The sequence below is a fragment of the Neoarius graeffei genome, chromosome 13, assembly GCF_027579695.1.
Source record: "Neoarius graeffei isolate fNeoGra1 chromosome 13, fNeoGra1.pri, whole genome shotgun sequence".
Taxonomy (NCBI): Eukaryota; Metazoa; Chordata; class Actinopteri; order Siluriformes; family Ariidae; genus Neoarius; species Neoarius graeffei.
In genome coordinates, this window is record NC_083581.1 from 73,177,643 (window position 1) to 73,191,217 (window position 13,575).

General features: G+C 41.0%; 1 protein-coding gene across 5 annotated transcripts in view; it reads left to right on the forward strand.

Moving 5' to 3' along the window:
- Positions 1-13,575, forward strand: part of l1cama (L1 cell adhesion molecule, paralog a) — a 169,354-nt gene that overhangs the window by 123,324 nt on the left and 32,455 nt on the right. For all 5 annotated transcript variants that reach the window (XM_060938503.1, XM_060938502.1, XM_060938504.1 and 2 more), the window contains 7 exons: positions 2,524-2,655; positions 3,845-3,988; positions 4,083-4,194; positions 7,916-8,076; positions 11,801-11,960; positions 12,164-12,288; positions 12,405-12,506. In XM_060938503.1, coding sequence (XP_060794486.1) covers positions 2,524-2,655; positions 3,845-3,988; positions 4,083-4,194; positions 7,916-8,076; positions 11,801-11,960; positions 12,164-12,288; positions 12,405-12,506 — 936 coding nt within the window. The remainder of the gene's footprint in view (positions 1-2,523; positions 2,656-3,844; positions 3,989-4,082; positions 4,195-7,915; positions 8,077-11,800; positions 11,961-12,163; positions 12,289-12,404; positions 12,507-13,575) is intronic.

Genomic DNA, 13,575 nt, shown 5'->3' on the forward strand with positions numbered 1-13,575 from the left:
GTCTGCGAAACACATCTCGAAACATTATACTGTATATAACGTTTCACTATCTGCCTCTGTGAGGCCGTGCACTAATCGTGAGACAGGGCACGAGTTTTTGTTTTTTTTTGGGGGGGGGGGTTGAGGAAAAGCAGTAAAAAAAGAAAGGGAGTAATAAATAGAATTTTTAAAAAGTGATGACAGAATGCTCTGCAGAATATACACTATGTATACATATATTTATTCACTGGATATGAGAAATCGCACGCTCTGATTGGCTACTCTACTACTAGGATATCGGCTCATATCAGGCTTGTAGTACTTGAGTCCGACTCGTGCCCTAATTTTAAGGACTCATGACTCAACTTGGACTTGAGCACTGATGACTCGGACTCGTACATTAACTGCATTCGGACTCATAAATTGGAGACAAGGACTCGGATTTTTTCTTTATTTTTTGCAACATGCCATAATAATTTGGCATAAGAGATTTATATCGACATTAATGTTTGTACTAATTTTGTGTCAGAGTGTCACACCTGAGCGCCTTGGCACGTGCATCAGATAGACTCTTGGGTGCGCTCCGGACAGCGCATGTGCTGAGCGGACTCTCGCACACGCTGTAAACGACTCGCACCTGCACAAGATTAAGGTGCAATCAGCATGCCTGTATACAGTAAATACCATGAAAATACACTTATTTTGCGAAGTATTGTGTTGCATTGCTGATATATTACCGAGCCTTATTTCCTTGTTTGGTTTCCTGATCCCTGATTTCCTGTTTCTCGTCTTTGATTCTGCCGAGTCTACGATAGCCTGTTTGTGCCTCGCTCGACCTGTCGCCCGTTTCACGATCTTGCCTGCCGTTCTGGATTGTTTACCGTCTTCACTTGTATTAATAAACACACCTTCTGCACTTACATCCGTCTCCCAACCATCTCTGACCGAATACTTCACACTCCCTGACAAAGAGAAGCACATTCACCTGTTCATACGCCATGTTCAGGAACAAACTCGTGTTAATGGCGCTGAAACAGACACCGTCACATGGTGCGGTTGGAGTCTTTGACTCGACTCGGATCAATAGTGGACTCGACTTGAAATTTTTTAATGACTTGGACTCGACTCGGATTTGAGGTTTAGTGACCTTGACTACAACACTGGTTCATATACCGTGAGTAGAAAAAAAAGAAAATGGCGGGGTGTGTTACTGAACCAACCAAGGATCAAATAAAAACTCTACTTGAAAACAAAACACCAAAAAATACACAAAAAAAAGCAACAAAATATGGAATATAAGTACTTTATGGTAAGAATGCATCTTTTTTTTTTTTAATTTTTCAATAATTATTATAGCATTTTTCACAAATTGCTCCTGTCATTTCGGCGGCTTGTTTACAGTCTAGAGGAAATTATTTTGTCGGACATTTTGGCTGAAGTTTTTATTTATTGAATTTGCAAAAAATAAAAATGCTCCGTTTCTCAAAATCCAGTGAATGTGGATAGAATGAAACAGTTATTCCACTCAATCTCATCGTACACGGCTTACAGCCAACTTGGTGTATTGTGTGTGTGTGTGTATGTGTGTGTGTACTGGTATACACGCACTGCATAATACACAATATATAGAATATGTATAAATATATATCGCACTAAAGAGAAAAACTGAAATATATTGCACTGTAATGAAGTGAAGCTGCACAAAGAGGTACAATTGCAGTCGAAATGTACTGCATATATTGCACTTTGGTTAGATGAAATTGCATGAAGAGGTGTAAGAGATGAGGGAACTAGTCATAAAATAAACCGCCCTAATGTACATGAATATTCATTAGCTCATTCATAACCTTCCGAATACAGAGAGGAATATTTTGTACATAAATACAAACTTCTACTAAATCAGTCCTTTGTAAGCAGAAAGTGATGAATAATTGTGTCAGGGTTCCATGACATTAAATAAATCACTCACGCGCAGTGATATTGGTCTGTTTTTCAATTCTGTTGTGTGAGTATAAAGTACTGGAAGATGGAGGGATTGTTTTGGTTATGTAACATCTACACAGGAAACACAATTAATCTTGATGAGTAGAATCTGGCTCAGTGGTTTTCCATCGAGTCAATCTCGGCTGCTACCGTGAAGTGAAAATACAAATGAATGTTTAATTTCTATCTCAATTAATAACACTGCATTTTGTGTGTGTTTGTGTGCACGCGCATATATATATATATATATATATATATATATATATATATATATATATATATATTTTTTTTTTTTCCTAAATGTAAAACGCTCCATTTAAGGTTACAGGAGAACCCAAGGCATTAGTATTTCTTACAAGTGTATGGAATACTGTGTTCTTACATTAACAATGGAAACATCATCTCTGTTCTCTCATTTTGTTCACAAACGTTCAGCCTTTCTTGAACGTAGCGCACCCTGTATTCTTCAAGAGTTAAGACGGACAGTATTCTAGCCCTGTGCTCTCAGGTGAAATGTTTAGTGGTGTGTGTGTGTGTGTGTGTGTGTTTGCATTACTCTAGCTGCTCCATACTGGATTAAGGAGCCGGATAGTGAACTGTACGCCCCAGGAGAGACGGTCAAATTGGATTGTCAGGCAGATGGGATCCCAACTCCACAAATCACCTGGAGTATCAACGGAAATCCTCTCTCGGGTAACTACGCTGTTTCTACCTGAAAGTGATGACGCTATAATAGTTAAGTTTAGTCAAAAATAAAATGTACACAACTTTCACTTTATTCCAAACATAATCAATCGACTAAAAGATGTTTGTTGTCTGAAGTTTGCTTTTTTTTGCCCCCTCTCGGCACTGGAATGATGAGATTAATTGAGCGTACAATCCACTAGGGTTGTTCATATGGAGAAAAAGAGAAACAGTTGGGTTTAGAGCGAATGGGGGTTTAATAGCAGAAATGATTTTTGGGTAATGTGATGTGGTTTTGAAATGGTACCATATTCTCTACAAAATGATGCATTATGAGTTCTTTGCACTCTCTACGGTGCATTGTTTGGATACTAATCCCAAACAGTGTATTGTGGGATTTCATAAGTGCACTGGACATTCTCTACAACGTCTCAAAGCTCCCACATAGATTGAAAACACATGTTAGCATTATGTCCTCCTCGTAAATCTACACCAGTGTAAATCTAAAGAAGGAAATTTCAGACATGCCCTGGGTGATTGAATAGATTTACATTACACTCATGGCATTTAGGGGTGGCACGGTGGTGTGGTGGTTAGCACTGTCACCTCACAGCAAGAAGGTCCTGGGTTCGAGTCCAGCGACCGCTGTGTGGGTTTCCTCCGGGTGCTCCGGTTTCCCCCACAATCCAAAGACATGCAGGTTAGGCTAATTGGTGGCTCTAAATTGACCGTAGGTGTGAATGTGAGTGTGAATGGTTGTTTGTCTCTGTGTCAGCCCTGTGATGACCTGATGACTTGTCCAGGGTGTACCCCTGGACCCGCCTCTCGCCCGTAGTCAGCTGGGATAGGCTCCAGCTTGCCCACGACCCTGTAGAACAGGATAAGCGGCTACAGATAATGGATGGATGGATAATGCCATTTAGCAGACACTCTTATCCAGAGTGATGTACAACACACCTGGAGCAGTTGGGGGTTTGGTGCCTTGCTCAAGGGCACTTCAGCCATTCCTGCTGGTCGAGGGAATTGAACCAGCAACCTTTTGATTCCAAAGCTGCTTCTCTAACCACTAGGCCATGGCTTTCCCCATTTTGGAGTAAAAGTCCTCGTATTTCTATCATCACTATTTACAGTATCTCTAGATATCCACAGGGTGGGTTAAAGTGAAAGAAACTGCTCTAACATTCTACACTTCCTGTAGATATAGACCCAGACACACGGCGTACTGTTAAAGGAGGAACTCTCATACTGCGAGATGTGATGCTCGGTGACACTGCAGTGTACCAGTGCAAGGCCTCTAACAAACACGGCACCATCCTTATCAACAGCCACGTCATCGTCGTTGGTGAGGGCACTTCAGGTTCTGTAGTAAAAATTTGATATTAAACCTGCTGCTATTTGACCGTAGTTAATGGAAAGGGTGTGTGTTGCTGTTTCAGTGCTTCCTCCACAGATCCTAACGGAGAACTCGTTGTTGTACAGAGTGACGGAGGGAAAGACGGCTGAGTTGCAGTGTAAGACCTTTGGTTCGCCTCGCCCCAAAGTCACATGGTGAGGGGCAGCCATATTGCTAATGTGCTTAATTACATGTAGCATTATTGGAGATGGTGATATGACAATGTGATATTAATGCATCGCTTTTCAAAGGTTATCATGGGAGATGTCTCTGGTAAAATTGCAGACGATTTCTCATTGGTCACTTGAACTACTCGAGTAGCCAAGATCACTGCTGTACTGCTTTGAATACTTAATGTATTTTCTAAATATATGCTACGTCTAGTCCAGAAGGAAAGATCTAAAGTAGGCCATCTTGGACAATAAATAAACACTTTGTTGCAAGCTAATAGTGTATACAAGCTATATACAGAAGCTATATCCACCCTAGGAATACTGACCTATTTGCCAGAAAGAATCCAAAACGGCGAGGAATTGACAGAGAAGAAGCGAGTTTTGTTGAACTGCTCACTCATTAAGGCTTAATTAGTCCATAACTACTTTAATAATTGTAATTAAGCAAATCTGGGTAGAAGTTATATGCACTCTAGGCACCCCTACCTTCCTGCCAAAAAGAATTAAAATCTGTGAAGAATTGAGAGTAAAAGCGATTTTCGTGAAATGTGGATGCTGGATGCCGGACAGACGACGGACAAAACATGACGGCATAAACCCATCACCTGTCGGCCAGATGAGCTAATAATCATACCTCATGTCTTGCTTTAAAAGAAACGGTATTCCAGACAAACAATCGGATAGAAGAAAGTTAAAACTGTAAGATCAAATCAAAGTCCTTCCCACGCCATGTGGCGCATAGGGCGGCGCCGATCTCCATTTCCGTAGCCCTCAGCCTCTCGCCTATTACATAGCTAGGGTTACAGTGGGGGGCTGGTCCTCTGGTAACCGCGAGAGTTTGACTCCCCACTCGCATCTGTATTGCAGCGTGCCTTGCCAGACGGCAGTAGGTACCATTTTTATGATGGTCCTTGGTATGACCCGATCGTGAGTAGAACTCGTGATCTCCCAATCGAGAGGCGGACATGCTGACCACTAGGCCAACTCGCAGTACAAAACTCTAAGATATACAACTCCAATTCCAAAAAAAAAACAAAGTTGGGACGCTGTTTAAAACGTTATTAATAATAATAACAGGATCCGATGACCTGCAAATTAGGGGTGTGCAAAAATATCGATACGGCGATATATCGCGATACTTTGTCTTCTGATTCAATATCGATACTCAAAATTTGAATATCGATATTTTTTCAAATAATAAATCATGTTTCAGACGAGTTGTAAATCCAGTACGACTTCCGCACCTCCGCTCCGTGAGGTGTCGCTGTGCCGCTCCCTCACTGCAAGGCACTCTTCGTCTTCTCTTTTTTCCCCGGCGGTTGCAGTGAGGAAAAAAAACAAGCAAGCATGGCTGTTAACGTAAACCTAGAGACGCCGCCGAACTTTAAGGCAGATGTTTGGAGGCACTTTGGATTCCAAAGGAAAGGAGAAAAAAACAGTGAGTCGGTGTTCTGTAAAGTTATCCTACCTCTTGGATTTGTCCTACCAAGCCTCCTGCGCATGCGCGAAATCCAGGAGGGTAGGAAAATTCAACAGTAGTTTTGTCCTACCGATCAGCTGGGCTGATAGAAAATCGGTGAGTATTTCACGCATTTGCCGATTTTTATGTTTTGTGCGTATTGGTCGAGTCTTTGGCCGAGTCAAATAATTTGTATTGCCTTGTTTTGAATAATAAACCGGTCTGTATGAGAACTTGCTAATTCATGTGTTCTGCGCATGTGCAGAAGGCTTCGCGCATGCGCAGTAGGAGACTAAGCTGCACACTGCACTTTTCAATGTGTTTCAGACAGTGTGTTGTTCCTGCAAAATAAGCACAAGTTAAATGTTCTCAGGTATATGTTCTCAAGTTTACAAAGAACAAATTGATATTAGTGTTAGCACTGAAATGTATGTGCAGTCTGCAGTGCAAGTTTTAAGTTTTCATAAAACAATTTGATTCTGCTTGTTAAGCAGCACTGATGTGTCCATGCTTACAGAAAAGTTGAGAATACTAGCACAGAAATGTGAGTTTTCTGTATGTTGTAGTGAAGCAACTCTTGGTTTTGCCAGCAGTGGAATAGAGACAAATATATGTCTGGCAAGAGTGTGTAGTTATGTATGTGAAATGTAATTTTACAGTGGTCAATAAATTCTGATTTTCTTCAGTGACAGATATCGTGATGCGGTTGAAATTTCTTGCAATATATCGATTATCGCAGAATCGCTGTACCGTGATATTATCGTTATCGTGGGCAAAATATCGCCATAGTATCGTATCGTGAGGTATCTGGTGATACCCAGCCCTACTGCAAATCATGGAAGGCTTATATTTCATTGCAAATAGTACAAAGACAAAATATCTGATGTTGAAACTGAAAAATCTTGTTGATCTTATAAAACAGTAAAAAAAAAAATTCTCAGTCAACATTAGATATTACGGAAGCCGAGAGAGGCTCTTCATATAATCCTTTATTTATTTTTTTTTAATTCACCTTCTTATCCCGAGATAACGACATAATTAATTCAGGATCTCGAGAAAACAACACAACTAATTCGAGATCTCGAGAAAACAAAACCGTTATTTCGAGATCTCGAGAAAACAAAACAATTATTTCATGATCTCGAGTAAACAGCTGAGAAATGGTTCATTCAGGTGCACCAAGAGACTTGTGATATGCTGACTTGGGGGCTATTTCTCATTCTGTATAGACGCAACTTTCTGGAATAATCGATCACCTAATAAGGCAATATTTTGATCAGGGGTTGACGCAGGCAGAGATTGCATTAAGTCTTTTAATAAGGGATAATTTCAAAATGAGTCCGCGGCACCTCCGCAGAAGACTGGCCCGGCTTTGTCTCTACCGACGGAGATACAGTGATCCAGCTGAGATCATGAAATAATTGCTTTGTTATCTCGAGATCTCGAAATAATGGTTTTGTTTTCTCGAGATCTCGAATTAGTCGTGTTGTTTTCTCGAGATCCTGAATTAATTGTCGTTATTTCGGGATAACAAGGTGAATAAAAAAAGATTATATGAAGGGCCTCTCGCGGCTTCCGTAAGATATGTCGTCTTTGTACAATTTTATTGAAATAGAGGCGTTCCATGATTTGAAAATCATTGCATTCTGTTTTTATTTACGTTCAACACAGTGTCCCAACTTTTTTGGAATTGCAGATATAAAACATTAAGAATACATAAACATCTAATGGTTTTCCATATCTAGATAGAAGTAATTCCCGATGATAGAAAGACTGAAGGACTAAAACGAATAATAAAAATAGCTATTTTAAATCAAATACGAGTCTGATATGATAAGAGTAATCATTTGGTGTTTTCTTTGAGGTAGTGTTGTGTCTCTTGCAGATTTGTGTCCGCTCTTTAAGACCTATTTTATTGACTGAAGAGTTCGTATGAAGTAACAGTGACGATGAGAGGAAACGTATCAGAGCAGAAGTAAAAGAAAAAAATCTAAGTTAAATTACAGAAACAATTTAAAAGCAAAAAATAAAGCTGAAACATTCCCCAAATAAGTACGTTTTAAGTACAGTAACAAGGTTGGCTGTTTCTACTTCTTTACTACATGCCGATGATGTGTGAAAGTGCCGAGTGTGACGCAGAATTACAGCAAGTCATGGCAGAAAATGTTTCTCGTATTATGATTTTTTGCGATATCACCGTATGGAGGTGTGAGTGAGGGACTGTTTGTTTGTGTGTATTCTCAGGGAGAAAGAAACCTGGGACGCGGTGATGTCCAACTCCAGGATGAATCAGCTAAGCAGTGGCACTCTGGAGATTAGCAATGTATCGCACAATGACTCAGGCCTGTACACCTGCTCAGTGGGTGAGGACAAAATCTCCATCACTGCCGAGCTTGAAGTCCTCGGTGAGTAACCAGGAAAAACATATGCTCACACTTTTTTAAAAAGATCGGTACTCTTATTATTAGATACTGACTAAATGTTGTTATGGCTAGCCTTAACTTGTGCATAACATAAAATAAAGCCACTGTAATCAACAACAACAACAAAAAACAGTGTTGTAAAGATATAACCCCAAAACTTACTTTTATTAAGGAACAAAGGCTACGTTCACACTGCAGGCTGAAGTGACTCAAATCCGATCTTTTCGCCCATATGTGACCTGTATCCGATCTTTTATTGACAATATGAACGACACAGATCCGATTTTTTTCAAATCCGACCCAGGCCGTTTGGATATGTGGTCCTAATTCCGATTCCTATCCGCTCTTTTCATATGCGACTTCAGTCTGAACCGCCAGGTCGCATTCATCCGACTTACACGTCATCAACAAGCCACAAACGTCACTATTCTGCGCTGAAGTAGGCGGCGGGTCTCTCAAAAAAAGTTACAACAACATGGCGCATAATCACGGGCGCAGATAGAGGGTGGGACTCGTCCCACCCAAATTTAAATTCACCTCGCTCGGTCCCCCCCCACTTATAGGGAGGAAAAAACGTCTATGCTGTCTTTCTTTGCATAAGGCAAACCTCACGGAAAAATCAAAAGACTAATTACCATTCGGTTTACTGAGGTGCACAGCAGTGTATACATAGTTGCAACAACTCACATAAAACAAAACAAAGACTGATATTCGGTTGGTTGAGCTGCGCAGACTGCACAGGTTGCGAGCTCGAGCTTGGTTGCTATGGTAACCCACAAGTTTGACAGGCATATCGGGGTTGGGGTTGGTTTGCTGGCAGCTTTGTCCCCCCCAGTTTTTTGTCCCTCCCAGTTCAAAAAACGTATCTGCGCCCCTGCGCATGACATCAATGCGAGGGACGCTTCGGGCTGTGAAGGTTCTGAATCTTCTCAATGGAAGGACGCAGAGGTTAGGGAGCTGATTTCCATTTGGGGGGATGCAGCTATTCAAGCTAGATTGGATGGGTCATACCGCAACCGGGCGGTTTTACTTCCGTGAACACTGGCCATGCTCACTGTGTGTGACGCCGTCGTATCCTGCAGTGCGCATGCGGAACACTTTTAGGTCGCTTTTCGTTCATACTGAGGATCACATACAAGTCGCATATATTTGTTAATGTGAACGACCTCACAAAAAAATCGGATTTCACAAAAAAATCGGAATTGAGCATTAAGCCTTGCAGTGTGAACGTAGCGAAAATGTCTCCAAAAACAAAGGAAAGACTGAAACAGACTGGACTGGGTTTCCCAAAAGCCTCTTAATGCTAAGAGCATCTTAACTAGGAGAGTGTTCATTGTGATGCTCGCTCTACCATTTAACGATGATCTTTGTGCTGCGATGCTTTTGGGAAACTCGGGCCAGGTCAGCAAATCAAAAAACGTAGCAAAAAGGGGAGGTCTGGGCCCTCCTGCAATAAATAGGAGGTTGGATCCAGGGTCCTCCCCACCTAACAAAGGAAATAAATGAAAGGAACAAGACGTAAAAGCAAGTGGTGCCAGCCTGAGATGCAGACCGAAAAGAAACATTCAGCTAAAATGAAATGAAATTACCAAAAAGAACCCCAAGATGCATGATTATCTTGTGCATATGGCCTAAGGATGGGATCAAGGCAAACGAGAGAGAGAGAGAGAGAGAGACAAAAAGGCAGCTTTATATATCAGGGCAGGCGTGCTGCATTGGCAATCAAGCAGGGAAGCTCCACCCACAGCAAGCCGCTCCTCCCACCATGAACAGCTCCTCCTCTCAACAGAAAGGGCAGGGCCCATAACAATGTTTAATGACCCTAACCCATAACTACATCATTGCTTGTTTACTGCAATGCATCATGGGCGATACTTGGGGTCAGCTCCGCCGCATGGTTTACTTTCGCCTTTGTTAAAGGAGAACTGAAGTCATTTTTAAACTTGCTTTATTTCTTAATTAACGTGTTATTCAATTACGTTTTCAGTTTCAGTAACCTTATATCGTGACTCGTATTGGCAACTAATTGCAATTAAATATTATACTTATCGGCCTATTCGGTTTTTAGCCGTGTTGAATTTAGTTCGTTTGGTCCACGGCAGGCGTCGCTTATCCGCGCGATCTTCACGAGACTTGTGCAAGACTTCGAAACGTGAAGCGTCAGCCAGGTGTCAGCGCCGCCATTTTGAAAACTGTTTTCCAAATGACTTATTGCACAAAAACGAGTTTAAATGACGATTACTGCCTACTTTTTTCAAACTTTCCCGATTGTTTTGATAGCAAACAAAACTTCCGGCTTGATTCCGTCAGCATTCGAAAGAGGGCGCGCGCGTCTTTTGACAACGTTGGCAGATGTCGGTCGCTTTGATTTCCGCTGTACGTTTTACTTCCATCCTACGATGTCTCGCACAGGTCTCAACGAATTTTGTTTACAGCCATTGCTTTGACATATGGACTGATATATTACAGAGCATATTTCAAACACTCACAACTTGCTCTAGCAGCGACAAAATAGCGATCAGAAATACATTCCGATATTTAATAAAATGAGAGAAATAGAATTTTGATGATAAAAAAATTTGCCTTCAGTTCTCCTTTAAACACTGCATTGTTCTGTTTAACCGGTTTTAACCATGCCGCATAAAGTGAATTGCAGTGCGCCTTACTGTGTCTCCACAACAAAGAGAACACCTAATTTGAGCTTTTATCAGCTGCCAGTCGAGAAGAAAGAAATGGATAATTATTAATTAATCCGCAACGAAAACCTTCGAACTGAATCGAAACGGACGAGTGTTTGTAGCTTGTGTTTCTCTGGTGGGAGAAAGACGTACTTAAACTGTGACCCAGCAATATTTCTATGGTCTGCGGAACGGCCTTCGGTTATAGAAGATTATAACAATCGACGCGGTTCATCGTCTGAAACTAGCGACGTTCCAAAGCCTGTAAAACAAAGAAGCATTCTTCGGCCTTCGCCTCTCAACATACTGAAGCACTCGGCAGCCGAACGAGCCTGTCGGACCGATAAAACTCCCAAACCATGAAGGGTTCTCTTTCAGGTCTGTATAACGTTCAGTGTACCTCAAGAGCGGCGTTTACTGAAGAAAATGCATTTATACTGAATGTGACACGGCAGATCAGCGGGTTTCCAACGATTTTTTTAAAATGTTTCCTGATATCAAGTTTTATTTAACTAATCACTCATTTATCACTCGGACTGTTATTCGCCCACGAATCCCCCATGAGAGCACTGCTGCTCCACGCCAAGTCCTGATATTCAGATAGATTTGTTTTCTCGATAAAGTTTAGCTGGTGCACTATACAGTACGCCCTCAGAAATAAGACATTCTGAGATTTGCTGATGTTGTACAGTGTGGTAGACTCGATCTAGACTCTTACCTTCTCACCCAGCTTGATTTGGATTCCGATTTTCCTGCTGTAAACCCTCAACATGTTCTCCACCTCTTTAAATCACCAATTTCATTGTGTTCCATGACAGAACACGGTAAAATCGCTCCTCTCACATCACTCTCACGTAAAATTAATCTAACATCCGCTACACCGCTCAACTACCGACCCCGGCTATCCCCCACAATGCATTGCGGTAAATAAGTGATGACGTAGTTATGCTCAAGGGCTATTCAGACCAAGTGCTGGTGTGAGCTGTCTGAGTTTGTTGTGAAACATCTGTTTCCTTTTTCCTCATCAGACCGGACAGTGATCGTAAAGCCACCAGAGGCTTTATATGTTCAGAAGGGGAAGACGGCCAACTTCACCTGTCAGTACCAAATGGACAACAATCTGGGTCCACCTCAAATCCTGTGGAGGAAATCCAACAAAAAGCTTGATGAGACCTCTGATGTAGACAAGTAGGATGCTGGAATCTTTTAGAATAAGAACATTATTATTATTATCTGTAAATTGATAAAGTGGCTGTAGTTTTTTTTATTCCTTTTTTTTCCAGGAGTGTACATCATTTTTTTTTTTTTTATAAACTTTTCAGAATCTTTAGTCAACGACACGACATTGCATGACGTTATTGGTGCTGTATGTTACTATTACTGTGTTTCAGGTACATAATTGACGAGACATCGCTCATAATAAATGATATCCAGGATGAAGATGAGGGTGTTTATGGCTGTGAGATCATAACAAGTCTGGACACTGCTGAAGCTAGTGGCAGCCTCACAGTAGTTGGTATGGGGGAAAAAAAAAAATCTGTGGAACAAATAGACCGCATAAATTTGAACTGCTGTGTATGTGATGTCTGCATTTTCATTTCTATTCATGTTTCCTCTCTCACTCTCTCTCAGACCGCCCGGACCCTCCTTCCACGTTGCAGATCACTGAGCCTCGGGATCACTCCGTAACGCTGTTATGGGTTCCTGGAGATAACCACAAAAGCCCTATTTTAGGTACGTAAGTGAGGTTTTGTATAATCTTCAGTCCAGTGTGTCTCATTATTAGCGTATCTGACCATGAGCTGTTGCCATGGCATGGCGTGCCATCCGTCCGTCATCCACAATTCAGTTAAATTGCATCTCGTCCGTCAGTTCTCCACAGGTTTCTGTTCCGATTGTTTTGTTTGAAAGAACTCATCACTCCGCATAAAACTTGGTCCTTGTTTTGTCAAATTTTTTGATGAGTTACTAATTAGGCCAAATTAATGAATTATCCAGACCTCTCGTTATTAGAATTGTATCTCCTCTCTGATTTCTCATCTGATTCCAGTTCTGATCGATGTTTTGCGTTGATCTTCACTTGAGGAACAAAACTTGGTCATTTGTTTGTTGAGATTCCTGTTGTACACGACTTGTTTATTTTCAGTTAAATCGTATCTCCTCGTTCTCAATGCATTTCAGTTCTGATTGTTTCATTTGAAAGAACTCGACCTTCTGCGCAACACTTGCTCATTGTATTGTCACGTTTTTGCTAACGAACTGCTAATTAGGTCAACTTAATGAATTTTGGGATTTCTCATTAGAATTGTATTTCCTTTCGCAGTTCTCACCCGATTTCAGTTCTGATTGACGTTTTGGGTCGAGCTTCCCTCAGGGAACAAAACTTGGCCATTTGTTTGTTGAGTTTCTTGCTGTAAACAATTTGTTTACAACTTTGTTTATTTTCAGTTAAATCGTGTCTCCTCTCACTCAGTTCTCAATACATTTCAGTTCTGATTGTTTTATTTGAAAGAACTCAACCTTCTGCACAACACTCGGTCGTTGTATTGTCAATTTTTTGCTAACAAATTAGTAATAAAGTCAACTTAGCAACTTTTCTTCTGACTAGAATTGTATCTCCTCTCATTTATCATGTGAATTCAGTTCTGATCGATGTTTTGCGTTGATCTTCACTTGAGGAACAAAACTTGGTCATTTGTTTGTTGAGATTCCTGTTGTACACAACTTGTTTATTTTCAGTTAAATCGTATCTCCTCGTTCTCAATGCATTTCAGTTCTGATTGTTTCATTTGAAAGAACTCGA